Here is an 18344-nt window from a genome sequence, read left to right as displayed (position 1 = left end):
CATTATTTGACTAGAAAAGTTAATTTATTTGGAATCCTAAAAAAATTACCTCAACTTTTCTTCTAAGATTCAGTCAACTGAAATGTTCAAAGCAGCCCAGACACCAACTTCATATTACGTTAAAACATTTTTCACAGTGTTATGTCATAGAATTTTCCATATACAGTGTATATAAATATGTAAAACCTAAAAAAATCTTTAATTCTCACTGGATAATCTATTAAATCTTAAAAAGCACTATTTTTCTCTACATGAAAAGTTGACATTTTGGAGATAAGTGGGTTTTACAAGTAGTCAGTTTTTATAGCTTGTGCAAAATATTTGCGGGAGTTTTCTATATTTAGGTTTTCTGCTTAATCATTTTTGTACACCAGGGTCCCCAAATGGCATCAAGAGGGAACTGTTTAATCGAATTTGAGCATAAACCACATTTACACCACGCCTCGCTTGACCCTTTGAAACCTGAGCAAAGCGGCTTTTTTTTTTTTTTTTTTTTTTTTTAACGAAAACATAGGAAGAAGGCAGCAAAAGAAGAAATTAGTCAGAGGGAAAATAAAAAAAAAAAAAAAATAGTAAAAAAAATTAAAAATGACTTGGGAAAAACTACTTAAAAATTATAATAATTCTGTACCATAATTTTAAATATATAATATTCATAAATATAGTTTTTTTTAGAAATCTTTTTTTTTTTTCAATTTGTGGGACATTTCTTACCAGGTGGCTCGTTGCCTTTTTTTCTCATGTTTTTGGAAGGAATCACACCAGTTTGCTCAGAGTTCAAAGACTTGAATATTTGTGAAAGGCATCTGAAAGCAGCACAAAAAAAGTGATGTCACTCCAGGTGTCACTGGGTTAAGGGTGAGAAACTGCTTTTACATCTAAAGCTTTAGTGAATGTAATAACTTTTGGACAGTAGCATAAGGTCAGGACTCATAACTGTAGGTTGTTGTAGTTTTAAATGAGCGTAAATAAAGCACAAGATTGTTTTTTTACTGTTGTTAGTCTGGGTCCATTTAGTGGCCGTTTTGGTAAGCAACCGGAACCAGGGTGAGAGAGACAGGATCCGGAATTCGATGGATGCGCCTTTCCATCAATTAAATTCGTCAGGTAAAGCTTCTGTAGTGGCTTTAAAGAGGTTATTTATGTACCTGACAAGTTTCTTGAAGAATCTTTTCTAAAACAGACTGTTGTACATCCATGTTTAAATGTTTAAAATATATCGAGCGTGGCGACAGTCTTCACTCTTCTTTCTTTTCCGATTCAACTTTCCAACGTGGAGAAACCGGAGACGGAAATCAATGGTGCGTCAGAAAGAAGTTTTACTTTGGTGAATTTGATGAATTCCGGATCCGCTCTCTAGACCGGAACCAGAATCCAGACAAAATTCAGAGTGAATGGAAACCAGGCTCTTCGCCATACGTGAAGAGCCTGGTGACGCAAGGCAAATTGCTGTTGATGATAAAGTAACATATCGTCTCCTGATTGGCTGTATTTCCCACTAGTGTCAAGTACGAAATGAAAGGAAAAAAGGTGATTTTAAAGGTTTTAATATGAAGCTAAAAGCTTCATTAGATCGTAAGTACTTGAACTGCAACACCAGTTCCCCTTTAAAAGCTGTTTTATCACATTGAAGCTCAATGTGATAAAGCTAAGAGATAAGCTGAAGCTGCAACTTTACCTTTCTTCAAAGCGTTCCTCCGTCTGCCACAGGACCGCAAAACCTGACAAAACTCGGCTTGATTAGATACTTAGAAATCCCACAGGAGGAACCCAAAAGAACACGGTGCTCAGACCCAAAACCAGTTGGGAGATACGAGGTTTTCCCTGGACAGCTGCGATATGTTTCTCCTTCAGCGCGGCTGAGCGTCGTCCAGCCCAGTCTAGCAGAGACCATTAAAACTAGCAGACAGCAGCACAGTATAGCCGGGAGGCCTCTTCAGGGGCAGAGGACATCAAGTGTGTTTGTGTGTGTGTGAGACAGACATAGAGAGACACACACTTTAAGTCATGTCGAGACCACCGGTGCAGACATTAGTGTGTGAGGGTCAGTGAGCAGGTCAGGAGGCATTTGCTCGACAGTGTTGTACTTGATCGGAATGTCCTGTAACGCGGTGTGTAGGTGTGTGCATGTCGTCATGTAGGGTCAGATGCATGGGATGAGTTGTTCTCACCCTTTCAGCCAGTCACAGATCACACCTCTTTGTCTCAGAGATGTAACAGAATCAGCGAGACTTGCTCTCTGCAGTAGTTAGTTAGCTCAGATGGTCACGTTGGATTCATGTCCATAGATCCAATTATATATTATATGCAAAAGTTACGCCTTACAAATTCAGCTACAACTTTTTAATGTTAAAAATAATCCAGTTGTCTGTACATTAAGGGTCACAGTGCACATAGTGCGTCTTGTTTACGTCTCCCAGAGTGTGATGGGACCCTGGTGGCCAAAGCTCAATACATGTTAGGACCTGAAAAGATCCAGTGAACAGGCCCTCCTACCTCTTGGCTCGTAACGTTAGCTGTACCGTTAGCCCCGCAGCTATCGTTCGCCAGCAGCTTTCTTGGCTGACTAGCAAACGTCATCATTCGTTCAAAGCCCTTTCTAGCTGTCTCTTTGTCTTCTCCTTTCTTCTCTGGCATCCCAGTGTATGTGCAGGTCCTGGCATAGGAAGGAAACTCACCCCAGCAATAGCAAAAAAGTTAGTTCACATCAAGCCTTTTTAATTGATGGCCCTGAAGCAGTGTCCCAGTGGCCCAGCTAAGGATTGGTACTTGGCATTAAACAGGCCCCGTTGTACAATAACTAGAGACTGCAGTATTGATAAGCTCCAACGTTATTGGTTCTTTTTAACGTTCTCTCCTGCTCTCTGCATGTCATTGCAGCCCCACTCCGCCCGACCTTCAAAAAGGTTTCAAAAAGGATGCTCACTGTGAACATGTTTCATTTCCAGGGTTTAAAATCTGGCCCATTTCTGATTGAATAGCCCTGGTTTAGTAGCCTGGAAATCCAGACCCAAATCTAGAAAGATTTAGGGTCTGGCTATGAGTAATGCATAGCTAACTGGTAGATTAGACTCTTGCCGTATCCGGTCGGCAAAACAGCAAAAACGTCCTTCTTGCAAAGGAAAGATTCGAGCGCCATCTTCTGTTCCTCTTTTAGAGAAAAAGCCAAGTCTAACTCGTTCATTGTAGCGGCCAAAGCCGTTTCAAACAACTGGTGTTCATCCGTAGCCATCTTGCAATGCTTACTGACTGATTCTGGACTTTGTCGTCGCAGCGCTGTCGTCATCTGTTCAGCTCGCCTCTGGCCCACCTATATCAGATACACTTATGTGATTGGTGCAGCTCGGTTTCATGGGCATCAAATTGTGCTCTCGCGAGAACTCTGGATTTCCAGGGTACTGGCTTAGATAATTGACTGTAAAAATAATGGACGTAGCCACTGTAGCCTCTTCCATCAGTTTTCAGACTCCCGTTCTGAAGCTTTGAATTTGGCATTTTGGCTGTTGCCATCTTGGATTTTTGGAGCCAGAAGTTATTTGGACAAGAGGGTGGATCTGACTGAGAAGCAGAGGACACTATCAGCAGACGGCCTGCCATTCAAAGCGTCCCGCCTTTAATTATACATAACTTTAAGCCTTCATAAAAATGTCAACGGGTGAGTTATATAAATATTCACCCCCTGTACAGTTATCCTGAACGGGATATTACTTACAGAGACCAAAACTGCTTTTTGTACCAGCCTGTAAACATGTTTATTTCTGGTGTAAAGTTGGGCATTTTAACACGGGGTCTGTGGGGGTTGACTCACTTTGGGAGCCAGCCTCAAGTGGCCATTAGAGGAACTGCAGTTTCTGGCACTTCCATGCTGCCTTCATTTTTCAGCCCTGTAGGTTGCCACTTGGTTGAGATCACTAAGTTTCTGAGGTCATGTGGCCATCCGCCAACAGTTGGTGAATATTATTTATGTTCAAAATAAAATTTGGGTATAACTACCTCCATTTACTGTGAGTTTGAAATCTTTGGACATACAGACAAATTTCTAATTGTGAAAAACGTTCTTTTGCCCTCACAAATTAATTGTCCTCATACATGTACAGAACACCTCACATGCAGAATGAAGGCATTTATGAGCAGCCTAACTCATCCTGTAAATAACAATATATGGTACGCATAGCTAAAGTATGTGGTGACAGTTCCATTGGCTTGTAAATAATGACAGTGAAACTGCAGATGCTAATCTATTTTTGCTGAAAGGTGCTTAAAACTCAACTTAATATTTAATCAGAAATCTGTTCCTGAAACAAAATAAAACACTCTGAGCTGATACATCAGTCCAGCCACCGTGTGCTGGAGTTTGTGTGTCATGTCCGAATGGTGTGCAAAGCAGGTCAGCGAGCAATTCAAGCCTCCAGCCCCACAGGTAGAGCTGGGAATCCATGTCAGCTGGAACATTGTGTCCCAACCTGAGTCCAGCAAGGATTCATAACCGACTGAGAGGAGAGGGAGAGGTGGAGTGAGTGATGGAGGGGACGGATGAAAAGCGTGAAAATGGAGGGGGAGAGGAGAAAATATGGGAATGAGATTTGCAGATTGAACGTTGAGTGGCAGCCAGAGTGATGGAGAGAGTGTGCGGCAGAGATGTGGAGGAGTGTGCATCCATCTCTGTTTGTGTTTGGTCCTCGGTCCGGGGTTGTGCACTTGACAGAATAAGAAAGTAGAGGGGAGACTAGATTGGGACGCCTCTATCATCCTTTCATTTAGGAAGTGATTCATCTGCACACACACACACACACACACACACACACACACACACACACACAGATGTGTAGCGTAGAATATATACACTGATCAGAATGTGTTTTCCCGCAGTGTTTGAGCGGTGAGGATGAACGGTAGCAGTCAGGGTCAGTCTGATTTCGGGCTCCTCACATGTCCACTTAGGCTCAAACGCAGCTGCTTGCTTTTCTGAATTATTCATGAGCCCTTCATTAAATATTCACGTGTGAAAAGCCGGCGCCATCAGCTACCCACAATCCTCTCCTCTGGGTAAGATGCATGGAGGAAGCACGGAGAGGCCTGGGTGATAGTTTACAGTGTGTGATCGACAACACGGTCGCTCCTTTAGGATTCTTTTTTAATTTGCTCTGTAAGATCACCTATTTCTGATTCTGTCTCTTTGTCTCTTTCTTTTTCCTCACCCCACCCTGTGTCCTCCTCCTCCTCCTCCTCCTCCTCCTCCTCCTCCTCCACCCTCCCCTCTCCTCCTTTCTAAGTGATCGATTTGTATTGTTCGGGCAGCTGAGCCCCCCCAGCCCGAGGTGAGAGAGATGAAGGCGGAGAGAAGACAGAAATAACTAGACAGAGGGAAGAGGCGAGAAAGACAAAAGTAGGAGAGCAAGCGAGGGCAGAGGCAGACCTTGCCATGAGCGGGATCTGGGAGAACATGAGGCCCTAGGGTGAGAGACAGGAGAGGTGATGGGTGAGGGTGGGAAAAAGAGCCGAACAACAGCAACAATAGGGAGAAAATATGGCACAACACAATGTGTGATGTGTTCACTGGGTCAGACCACTGGCTGTGAGTGAAGTACAGGCTCAAGGATGCACATCTTACAGGATTACCTCGCTCCCTAAATGACCATTTGTATTTCAGTTACTCACCTCGTGTTATGTTGAATTCTCAGAGACAACTTTTTTTTCTTCCATGCCTCCCGGGGTGAACGAGAATCCAGAAACTGAGAAAATCCTTTATGAATAGAGGTAATAGAGGTCTGCGTTTCTGTTTACAAACTCTCATACAACTCATGCGGTATAATTCAAGTCTCATTTGTCCAGTCGTACGCTCAGTACATCACAAACACATCCATTTTTGCTTAAACTTAGTATTTAAAATTGAACTGGCAGTGAAACTTATCTATGTTTTCTTCAAAGCCAGATTCCATTCGATAAAAACAGAAATCTTACCTCACTGAAAACGGGTGCTCCTGGTCTACCTCTGCCTTCATCGCTAGTTTGCTTGTGTTCTTGTCTGACATAAGTGAGTTCGAACTATGGATTTATGCTTGTGGGTCAGCTCTATGTGAAGTGCTGTAAAGTTAACACACATGAAACACACATTAAACATGGCTTAATAGAGACAGTTTCAAACACAAGCACACAAATCAGCTTCACTATAACTCGCAGCATTCACAGACAAACACATTTTCCCCACAAATACAACATGCTAATGTTATTAGCACAAGCCTATGGCATTTTACATTGTATAAATTAGCCTAGCAGCTAGCAGACTTTTCCTCTACTCATATGAAGCCAGGGACAACAGGAACATTTAACAAAGGTAACGTTACAAAATTCGGCTCCATTACAACTCACAAGGTTCACTGACAAAACAACTGTCTTATGCTAAACATGTTTTCCAAACAAATATAACATGCTAACGTTATTAGCACAGGCCTATGGCATTTTACATTGTATAAATTAGCCTAGCAACGAGCAGAGATTTCCTCTGCTCATATGAAGCCAGGATAAATCACACACAAGACTTAAAATGCTATTTTTGTGGAGGATTTATTGTCTTCACAATTTATTGTTTCTTATCTGTGAAATTAAAGTAAATAAAAGCTTTGTTTCCACTGAGGGAAATGGTTTCAGCTCACAGAGACAGACAGGAGGTCTGCGTCGCTGTGACGTGTAGTTAGTTTTCCTGGGAGGTGCACGTCAGGCTATGGCGTAGGCTCTATGTGGACGCCGTTGGTACGACAAACTAACTGATTGAAGCAGTGGTAGACCAACAGCTTCTGTGATCAGCAAGCTAAAATCAGTATTTTTGTGACTTGGATTATACTGCATGAGTTGTGTGAGAGTTTGTAAATAGATGTTTTGAATATAGTTTGCTGTTGTTAAACGTGGACCCCATTGACTTCAATTCATTAAGAATTGTATTCATTTTTTTGATGCTTTGTTTACTGATGGCATGTGAGACAAACAGTTTTTGTCACAATTCAACATAACACAGAATGAGTAATTGATATACAAATCATTGGTTAGGCAGTGAAGTATACCTTTAAGGCGTCGGGTTGGACAGCTATGTAAAGTTGTGTCAGTTTGTAAACAGTTTCACTTTCATACAGCAAACGTCTTGTTTTCCTGTACGTCTTTCTCCTGTCGTCTTCTAAATATGGCGCTTTCTTTGTTGCCAGTTGTGGTTGAAGGATGAACTCTGTGCTAGCGACAACATGCAGACTGTGATGTTTCATTTTTAAGAGGTCCTCTGGCAGGCCGTGATGATGTAATTCTGGAGGTTTGTGGTGGCATGCAAAACAAAAGGAAAAAAAAAAAATTCAGGAAATGTCTTCAGGAAAGGTTTGAAATGATTTGAAGGTTTGAAGAGACTGAGCAGATGTGTCATTACGTTCCAAACACCTGCCAGACTTCTATACTGAAAGACGACATTTTTTGGGGAAAGTTTTCCCACAGTCTGACTTTCTTAATTATCGCAGCTGCCTTAAACTTTTCCATAGTTTAGCGGTCAGCCATACAGAAGCTTTAGAAATTAATTTTAAGATGTTGCTTTGGTCTCTGGGACATTTTACTAAATGTTTGTAACATTTTTGTCATTGATTAATCTAAGTTAACCGCATATAGTAACTTTTGCTGTGAAAATATTTTTAAAAATTCAATTCAGTAAATCATAAAATCAAGTAAGATTTTAAAGAGTTGCAGCAGCGTGAAGCATAGACAGAAAGAGTTTCAGACCTGTATCAGGAGGTCAGAGGTATTTGAAGGCTAAAGTGAACAGATATGTTTTTAGCTTTCTTTTAGAAATATTAATAGCTGGCTTCTGTGATATCTATAGGTAGTGTGTTCCATAGCTTTTAATTGACAAAGGCTGCATCCCTGATCTTCCAATAAACCATCAGCAAATGATCACAGTGTTCTTGGAGGCAAATAGTTAACAATGGAGTTAGCAACGTAGCTCGGTCCAAGCCCATGCAGGGCTTTGTATACCCCCCGAAACTGGTGTGCAGTCCATTGCAATCAATTATGTAACAGAGTTAGTTAGTCGGTCACAGGTGACTGACTCAGTTTGAACGCCTAATCGAGTGTGGCTTGACGAGGCTGGCTGCTAGCGCTAACATCAGAGGCTGTGCTAGCTCGGACGTCCTGGTTCGCAGCTAAATGCTTTCTGTTGAGGTGATATTTCAGGCTTGAAGTGCTCCGATAGTACGAACATTTCTCACTGCAGAGAGCGGAGAGCCAGCTTTCAAGTGCTTGGCAGGTTGTGTCTGATGTTGCTAAGCAAAATCAACAAGCACAAGACCTAACTCCTAACCCCTAACTCCTAACCCCTAACCCGTAACCCTAACCCTACCATAAACTGATTTGCGCAAAGAATTGTGAACAATAACAATAATTCAAACAGTTGCAGCGCTGCTCACCAGCAACGTCGTCTTCACAGTTACCTGTCACTGCTGTATCTTGTCCTCGTGACTTATCTTTACCTTTACGTGCAGGACTGAGAGGTTCTTCACCGAACTTCACCTCCATGAATGCGCTCACAGCTCTGTAAGGAGCGGGCTCGCTCTTTGACCATGGTTCTTTTGTGAAGACGGACAAATGTACGTGTTCCTGTCCTCACGCCATTCAGTGCACATCACATGAGAATACCAAGGTTGAGGAATAAAGCATGGGTCTTTGATTATCAGTGTATAGGCTCCATTGTCATACACAGGACACAGGGTCAGGATTGATCCTCCATAGACCTGAGTGTTTACATCAGCTTCAGCCTGTTGGCCAGGGTCAGCGTGTCTTAAATGGAGGGAGAGGAAAAAGTAATCACTCTCAGCCTCTTGAAGACTTTCATCTTATAAATAGTGATTTTCTCGATTCAATCATGTGGATTTTTATAAAATGCAACACTGGGTTTGTGATGCCAAAGTAACACGAGCGATTACATTTGCTTTTTAAATCACCTGCCTTTCAGGGCTCCTGGAAGTGCAGGATATTTTTGAGAAAGCACTACAGCGGCGCACACATGCTAACAAACACGTGCGTCACATTAAATGCAATATTAAACAGCTGCAACACAAATTGCATATTAAAGCCGCCGGTTTCACATGACTACATTGAAAATTGAGTATGTTCATGTTTTATTAATGGATGGATGCATTTTGTTTGGAGAACAGGAGGAAAGGATTTGTCGAGAACTCGGAGCAAATGAGGAGATTTGATTGCAGGATTGTTTACCAGGCGTACATGAGAACATGCGTTCCAGTCTACTTGCCTCGAACCCGATGCATTTGATGCAGTAGCTGACACGCCTGCAAATGTTGAGGCAGGTGTTGGTAAGCCTTTGGCAAACACAGAGGAACATACACATGCAGCTTCTCACTATACCTACTATCATTACCCAGGTTTTTAAATGATGGTTATCACTGAAGTCTGTCATGTTGTAATCACAGTGAGCGCTGTCACGTACAGGTGTTTTTCCTGTGAAGAGTCAGCTGTGATATGGTTGAATTTCTTTTTTTTATTGCATTTTGGAAGTTGTTTGCATGCGTGCAGTCAGCAGTCACCTACCTGAGATACCAGCCGTGACATGGCTCGGTCAGTCTTAAAGGGTCAGGTCACCCAAATTCCAAAAATGCAGTGGTATCGAGCCATGGGAATAGTTTGTCCAGGTTTCAGGATCTCTGTCTCAAGTGTCATTTTCGGTTAATTTTTCAGAAAAAAACACAACATGACATGAAATATAATTGGCGCTTTCCTACAACTCAAGCGCTCCATGGATTCATTGAGCTTTAGCGCCACATTTCGAAGCGCTATCCAGTCAGAGGTGGTGAAATTTTAATGTTTTGTGCTGTGAATGTCTTTTATTTTCCGTTGGCTTTGCTAACAGATAAGTGGCTAGCAATTTTACGGTTTCCACGGCCCACTCTCAGATCTCCACTGGTTAGCTAGCTGCTCTGTACTGCGTACCGGCCAGGCAGGAGCTAGCTAGTAGTGTTGCTTAGCACCGCTAGCAGTGCTGACGCTGCAAACAGTGCTAACAAGAGCTAGCGGTGATAGTTAACTATGCTAAAGGGGTTTTGCTCACAATTAAGCCACATACTTATGGGGGTTACCGGAGAGAATGAGCGGCAACACAAGCTAGCTCCCACCTGAGGTAGTGCGCAGTCCAGGGGCCCCCAGGGAGTGCACCAGACTTTGAAACCAATTTTTATAGTGGCCGAACAGTGGTACTGCAGTTTCTGGGGTCTGTCACGGGATGCCCGGCCCAAAAAGACTTGTTCACATAGACTTACATTGGGAAAGAGACGCTTGTAAATCAGTGGATGCATTTTTTGAGCGTCACGACCCCTGAAAAAAGACTCGTTCCACTATCAGGATCCGATCCTTTTGGTCGGATCAAACATTTGGAAGGTCTAGAAGAGCTGCAAGACGAAATCATTGCATTCCCTTTCAAGCTACCGGTACGCTAAACCAGAAATTATTTCTTCGGCCGGCTGAAGTTAGCCACTTGGCCACGCTTGGTCGCCGTAAGTCTCTAGTGCATATTATCTATGTGTGGAAGTAGTCCTGATAATCCCTGGATCATCTGGTTAATTTTATACGTGGCAGTTGAACCATTTTGGCTCCATGTGTCACTGAGCAACTCTCATAGGAATGAACGGGGCCCTGCATTCAGTGTTATGTGTAGTTCTTTCAATACATGCATGGTGATACAGAGCGGCAGCAGCTAGCTAACCAGTGTAGCATGAATACTTTATTAGCTGTCTTGAGGTACAGCATAGTGCTAATGTACTACTGCTGAACTGAAGAGTGGCAAAATTGACCTATAGACAGACACCAAAAATATTCCCTGTGGTCAACGTTTTCATACTATTTCTTAAGTCGAAAGTCGTTTCAATGAAGACTATTGATGTCTATGGATTTTCCCAGGTATAAAGGACATATGGCTGCTGAAATTTAAATGTATATCTTAAATGCTGTGAGCATCACAAACAGAATTCTCCTCACCTCCTCCATCTCTGAGATTCATTTTTTAAAAATCTGCACTTACAAATAAAACCATATCCCGTTGGCATGCCTAGATTCTGTAGGAGTTGTAGTTTTTGTGAGCATATCCTGAACATGTTGGATGCAATGAGAGGGAAATAACGGATGTGCTGCTTAGACAAAAGGACTGGTGGTGTATCTGAAATCTTGTGCTGTCTTATTTCACTGTTACCTTGCGTCCTGCTGTTGTCAGTTCATGAACAAGTTGGGTTAGGTTATGGGTCGTCCTCTGAAACAACAGCCATGAGCATCATCTCAGACCTGAACATGGAAACGCAGCCAATTATGATGCTGCATAATGTCCTGGACAACCCCTGTTCTGCGAGGGGTCAAGTACGGTGAAACATGCAGCGTCGTCCCCACTCGCAGGACGCTGCGAGCCCTGAGGCACTGATGTAGGATCAGCCTTTCCCATCCATACTCTGACCTCGCTCCTTGCAAGCAAACATGCGGACTGACCCCCGAGCAGAGCTGCGGGCCAAGTCCCACCCACGCCATACACTTACCCCGCTGTATGTGTGCATACTGAGCACATTTTTTTTTCCCATTGACCCAGATACTCATATTCTTCCCCCAGAGAGCCGCCTCTCTCAGTCTAAGAGAGGCTCATTATTTTACTGGAGTGCCTCCCCTCTTTTCTCCTATGGAGGAGGGAGGAAATGGGGCAACCTGGTAGACGTGCTGCACAGGGGTGCATTCAAGCCCACTCCGGTTCCACAGGGAAGCATGCTGGATCCACACAATTAACGCAGCGTAAAATAGAGTCAGCAATTTTGCAGCAAATTATGGGCTGGTTCATTATTACTAGGCTATCCCCATGCGTAATTGCACCTCTCCAAATTTGGCCAACTCATTTGATTGTAAATCATCTAACTGGCCGTGCTTTTATTAAGTCACATGTGTGATGCTCTGTTCTGACAGTCTGCAGTTTATATGCTCTGAATCATGATTGTGCATTGTATTTAGGGGGCGGTCAGGCTGAAAACAGCCCTGTGTTTAACAAAACCATCATGCGCTGGTGTGGGAGCGTTTCAGGTATCAGTGAGATAATAAAATGTGATCCAGGAAGGCCAGTTTAGGTAATAATGGGTTTGAAGATTTATCAGTCATCAAAATTCTGCACACACATATTTAATTGCCAGCACGCATTGGGCCATGTTCAACTTTTTTTTGTCAGGCAACCCTGTGATTTCTTGTTAGAGCCCTCAGCTTGCTACTTCAACACAGTGGCCACATTGAAATGAGAATTTCTGCACAGTAACAAGATCAATCAAAATTCTATACACTATGTAAATATGTATATATTTCACATTACAGCATCACTTATGGTCCAGATTCTCTCCTATATAGTAATATACTTACTAAGCACCCTGTTCTCAACAATCAGCACCAGCAATGGGTTACAGATAAACAACGTAAGACCGTTAGCAACAAAGATTCATGGCTAAATAATAACAGTACCTAATTCCCAGTCCTTTGTTATCACTTCTTTCTGTTATTTTTTTAGTAAGGGAAATCTTGTTTGAGGAACAATGTGCTTTTTGTAGCACACTTTATAATTGTTAAGGTCTAATGACAAAGATATCAGTTTCAGAGCTGCAGCACATAATGTTTTTATCAATTCATTGTCAACTTTTGAATTAATTGCTGACTAATTTGATAATCTGTTAACTGGTTTGAATATTTTTTAAGAAAAATTAAAAAAAATTCTCCAACCTCAGCTTCTTAAATGTGAATATTTTCAGTTGTTTTTTTATTCCTCTATGACAGTTAATATCTTTGTGGGTTGTGGACAAAGCAAGATATTTGAGGACTTCATATTGGGCTTTGGAGAACACTGATTGACATCCATGTCGATTTTCTGATATTTTATAAGCAACCAATATATTAACGAAGAGAATAATTGATAGATCGCAACCCAGTCATCAGACAAAATGTTGGCATTGTATTTTAATGTGAAACATAGATGCTTTACATTTGTACATTATCATTTAGTGGATACATTGAAATGTTACATTTCAACAAAGCTGTGGTTAACATGTTAGGTTTACTAGAAAAAACAAGGGAAAGATCATATTTTGGAATTTAGAATAACTGCTTTTCATGGCAGTATCCCTGGCAGAAAACACAGCTATGTCTTAGTAAGAAACAACCACATTTTATGGCACTATCACCCAGTGAAAAACAGCAACAGGTCAGTAAAAAACAACCATGTCTGAGAGTCCCTAAAATCAACCCCACTTGTGGACTGGAAATCGGCTTAAAACACAGTGACAGCTGACTAAAAGACACCCACATTAGAGAGCTAATAATCCGCTGGAAAAACAGCCACAGGTTCCTAAAAACCAGCTACTTTTGGGGGCCAAAAGAAGTCGCTGGAAACGCAGTGACGACCCATGTATGGAAGTTAATAAACCACGAGAAAAACAACCATGGGACCCTATTAAACACCCAAGTTTAGGGGCTAAAAAATAGCCGCTGGAAACAAAGTAAGGGGTGGTTAAAAACATCCATGTTTGGGGGCTAATAGGCTGCTGGAAAAACAGCCACAAGTCCCTAAAAAAAGACCTACGTTTGCTGGAAACACAGTGACAGGTTGCAAAAATCACCAACGTTTGGAGGCCCAAAAAAGGCGCTGGAAACTGAGTGAGAGGTTTCCAAAAAACATGCCCATGTTCAAAGACAATAACCTGCTGTAAAACCAGCCATGGGTTGCCAAAACACACCCACATTTGGGGGCTGAAAGCCTAAGTGCCTAAAAAGACACCCATGTTTAGTGGCTGGAAACACAGTGCAGGGTTGCCAAAAACACCCACATTTGGGGGCAAAAAATTTCTGCTGGAAACGCAGCCACCAGTCCCTTAAAAAAACTATGTTTGGGGGCTGAAAAGCCACTGGAAAAACAGCCCCATATCCCTAAAAAAACATCAATGTTTGGGGGTCAAAAAAAGCAGCTGGAAACACAGCGACAAGTTGCTGAAAACACCCATATTCAGGGCTAATAAGTCGCTGCAAAAACAGCCATGGGTCCCTAAAAAACAAAACACATTTGGGGGCTGCAAAGCCACTAGACGAAACAGCCGCACGTCCCTAAAAAACATCTATGTTGAGGGGTCAAAAAAATCTGCTGTAAATACAGCGACGGGTCGCTAAAAAACAGCCGTTGAAAACACTGTGACGGGTTGCCAAAGGTACCCATGTTTTGTGGCCAAAAAATTCAGCTGGAAACACAGTGAGGGGGTGCTAAAAAACACCCAAATTTGGGGTCTGCAAAGCCACTGGAAAAACAGGTGCAGGTCGCAAAAAAAAAATGCTGGAAACACAGCGATGGTTCACATAGAAAACCAACCTGTTTGCTGGTCAGCAGCTTGGCAGCCATCTTGCATAGGTGTCACGCCATCCACCATCCCCTCCGCCTCATGGTGACAAAGTCAGCTCATATTTGACGTCACTTTAGAAACGATACGATATGTATGAAATGTACAAATGTAACATTTGTGGTTTGCAGAAACATACAATGCCAACATTTATTTCTGGTGGGCAATAGACAGTTAAATCAATAGTCGCTCCAGAATCTTGTGAAATTGGCACTAATTGTGTCTGGAGATGGTTAAATGTGTTGAAGCAGGTTGTCTGATGAGAAAAGGTGTTTAATGGTTAACCTGCCAGTGGCTCATTATATCCAGTGGTTAACGGGTGTGTCTTGAGTGAGTGGATATCTTGTGCTGGAAGATACCAACATGTGAATATACATAATTTAAACCACCTTCTATTTAAGGCAATGTAGACTGAGGACATCCGTGTCCATCATGACGCCTGACGGTCTGAGACACTCACTGGTTGGAGCCATCTCCGGCTGAGGAGCCCTAACAGTTAAAGATCAGCTGCAGCGTTATGCGCCACGCCTCCCCGGCTCCGGCACCTGGCTCTCCAACAGTCCGTCAGTTGCGCTGTTGCAGAGCGGATTTCCAGACAGGACCGGCGGAAGAGAAAAAGGCAGCAGACGCGAATGGGGGAGAGGAGGAGGAGAATGTGACAACTGCTGGATGCGGACAGAGTGTGTGTGCGGCTGGCTACACTGCCTTTGGGGAGGCCTCGGCTCTTGCACCTGTCCCTCTCCGTCTCCCGTTTGGGCGAGAGCGAGCGACGCTCCTTTTTATTTATCAGGCAGGGCGCACAGCGGCGGAGGCGCACACACACACACACACACACACGCACACACACACATTCACACACACATCCACGATACTGTACGCGCACACACATACACAGGGCAGGCAGGCAACATGACTTCATCCTACAATCTGGATTTTCTGCCCGATATGATGGTGGAGAGCCGCCTGCTTGTTCCCGGAGACAGAATGTGAGTTATTTTCCATCTCTTTCTCTTCTTCGCGTGATGTCTGTGTTTTTTATGTGTGTGTGTGTGTGTGTGTGTGTGTGTGATCTTTACTGTCCTGAAAAGCAGCTGTCCGATGTGGAAACGTTGCTCCGCTGACTGGGATATGCGACTGGAATCGGGGTCACAATTAGCGCAATAGCCGGCGTGGCTGCATGTGTGTGTTATTGTGTTAGTTATGGCTTGTTGTTATTAATATCCGTCGATAAATTTGCACGGGGATCGCAGGAGCGCCCGGGGGCTGTTATCAGCTATAGACAGGATGGTGATAAATGAACGCCATTATGGGGGAATTAACGCCACCGCCGTGAATAAAAACCTTGTCTTTATGGAGCTCGTATTATCCGCCGCATGTCGGTGGAATTGTTGGAGCCGGGCAGGTCGACTCTGCATCGGCTTCTTCCTCCACCAGCAGCTCGCTCCGTGGAACACAGGAGGGGAAGTTGCTTTGATTTGCGGCAGCCGCCCATTATAATTTCCCCGGGTCTCGCTGGGTTGGAAGTGGCGGGTTCGGGAGCGTGCAGCCGGGCATGGGAGCGCACGGAGCCGATCTCTGTGCTCTCTCCATCGGTTAGGGGTGGAAGACAGGAGTGATCTCAGCCACATGATTTAACTCCACTAGGCGTGTTTTTTTTGCGCATGTTATTCTCCACACTTTGGACACTTGCATTTGCAGGAAAAAGAAATGCACACAGACACACAGAGGCTCTTTTTGAGAACACACAGGAATGCATGGATGACTGCTATCCCGTGTGTTTCAATTGGATTTGCAGTAATTCAGTTAAACTCCGGAATTTCTAGAGCAGGGACAAAGGGAGGTTTTCATCCCGACATCATGGTCATGCGTTTTTTCCCTCCTCCTCCACAGTGCATGTCCCACTTATGTCCCCTCAGCTCACAGCGCCTAGTTGTTGATGGATCATGTTCTTCTCTTTTTTCTCCCCCAGCAGAAAAAATGTTCACCATGCTGTATGCATCTTCTGATTCTGTGTTGTATCAGTGTTGGAATTGACAGTGAATGTTGGGATTGCTGCACTTAACTTGTGGTGACTCATGGTGTAAAAGAATAGAGCAAACATAATGAAGTTTGAATGTGTTTGTGTGTGTGTGTGGGAGGTGTTGTGAAAAACAGATTTAGTGGAGTCATAATAGGAGGCATTTTAGGGGTTTGGACAAATATCACAAAAGTTATGAAATTACGAAGCAGCTGGAGACAAACTTGTTTCACATTAGACGCTGGAGACGAGTTACAGTGAAATACTCGCTGATCGTAGACTGTAAACCCGCTGATTGGTCCCGTGTCACTGTGAGGATGTCATGCGAAGATAATAATAATATCACATGTAGTGTAATAAAGTCACAGCAGCACAGTTGACTATTGTAATCCTATAAAAATAATCATGTAGAATTCATACACAGGCCTTTGCACACTGAGTCTGTTTTATGGATGTGTTTTTTTTAATCCTTCATCTGAAAAAAAATCGCGACGACACTGATTCCGATGCTTTTTATTATTGTATTCATTGGGAAAAACCGCAACACGTGACAAAATGAAAAGATTTCTTCCTTTGCCTCTCTCAACTGGAGTCACCACTTCCTCCCTGTCTTTCATTTGGCGCCGCAGCTGCATGAAGGGCGGAGCTGTCCTCCACCTTCTGTTCGCCGTCTACATCCTCTTCCTCTTCATCATCATCCACCTGAATATTACTATCTGACCTGTTGAACGTGGCAATCTGAGTTATGAAATGATTCTGTGTCTCGACATTTTCGTCAGTGATTCTTGGTCAAACGTCTCTGAAGACTCTGACGGATGCGACAAACGCACAAAAACGTGGCCTCAGTGTGCAAACGTGATTGACGCAACGTGAGGTTGTATTTATTTTTAAACATTCGACAATTTCGGATATAAAAAATGGACTCAGTGTGCAAAGGCCTTAAGATTTAGCATCCCACAAATTGCGTCACGTACTTGACGTAAAGTTACGTAGTGTTTAGGGAAAGAAACACGTTGACTCAAAGTTCACATGGTTCTCAACATCGGTGTCCTGGTGAAAGTCCTGTGTTTTGTGACCCATCCACCGCCCCAACCTGCCACCTTACAAGTCCACTTCCTACTTTTTTTCCCATCAGTGCGTTGGCCACGTAAACGCGGCCCTCCCAAATGCATGGATTAGTCACAAAGTACTGGCCCGTGATTATGTGGGATATGTACGAAATTTGATGTATTACTTTTCACAGGAAAATGTACAAGCAGTGCATTAGAACAGACTGCCGACATCATTATAAACTCACCGTGTTGTAAGATTCATCTGAGGGGTCACATGATGAGTAAGTAAGAGACTCAAAAGCTCAAAACATCTTTTTTTTTTCGGACTCTCTAAGGCTACGTTCCCCAGATATGATTTTCCTGCCTCGACTGTTCACAAATGCCTCACGTGTAACCAAGGGCACAGCTTTTGTTTAACATTGTAGGGACAAAGAGCATTTTGAGCACCAAACTCTGTATTTTCTGCATCAATTTATGCTGTAAATGTCTTTAATATGCTTCAAATTAAAGATAAACGTCTTGTGCTACTGTCATGTTTTTACTGGGGGTGGACAAATGCACATGTTCTAAATATTATGTCCCCTGTGTCCCATCCAGAAATCTACACCCATGCATGCAACCAATAGCGTCACACATATGTGAGAATAAAACATTCATTTGGGGAAAAAAAATGAATGACATAGCGGTGCAAGTGTTCAGCTCTGGAATGATTTGCTGCAGAGGTCAGATGACAATTCGTCACATGTTGAAGTTGACGGAGAGAAGGTGAAGGAAGGCAAAAGCCATATAGTAGTAGCTCTGTTAGCAGCTGTTGCAGGTCGCTCTGTGGAGAGAGAAGTGTGG

General features: G+C 43.1%; 1 protein-coding gene across 37 annotated transcripts in view; it reads left to right on the top strand.

The window, feature by feature from the left end:
* The window catches only part of celf2 (cugbp, Elav-like family member 2), a 318322-nt gene that overhangs the window by 96430 nt on the left and 203548 nt on the right, over positions 1–18344 (top strand). For 9 of the 37 annotated variants that reach the window (XM_078164972.1, XM_078164962.1, XM_078164960.1 and 6 more), the window contains exon 1: positions 15007–15418. The exons of 8 other annotated variants lie outside the window; for them this stretch is intronic. In XM_078164972.1, the coding sequence (XP_078021098.1) occupies positions 15102–15418 (317 nt within the window). In that variant the 5' untranslated portion in view covers positions 15007–15101. Of the gene's footprint in view, positions 1–14991; positions 15419–18344 lie in introns of those variants that run through there. 20 more of the 37 variants (XM_078164965.1, XM_078164956.1, XM_078164953.1 and 17 more) reach the window with 7 other exon arrangements.

This window comes from Epinephelus lanceolatus, chromosome 23 (genome assembly GCF_041903045.1).
Source record: "Epinephelus lanceolatus isolate andai-2023 chromosome 23, ASM4190304v1, whole genome shotgun sequence".
Taxonomy (NCBI): domain Eukaryota; kingdom Metazoa; phylum Chordata; class Actinopteri; order Perciformes; family Serranidae; genus Epinephelus; species Epinephelus lanceolatus.
This window is presented reverse-complemented; position numbering and strand designations above follow the sequence as displayed.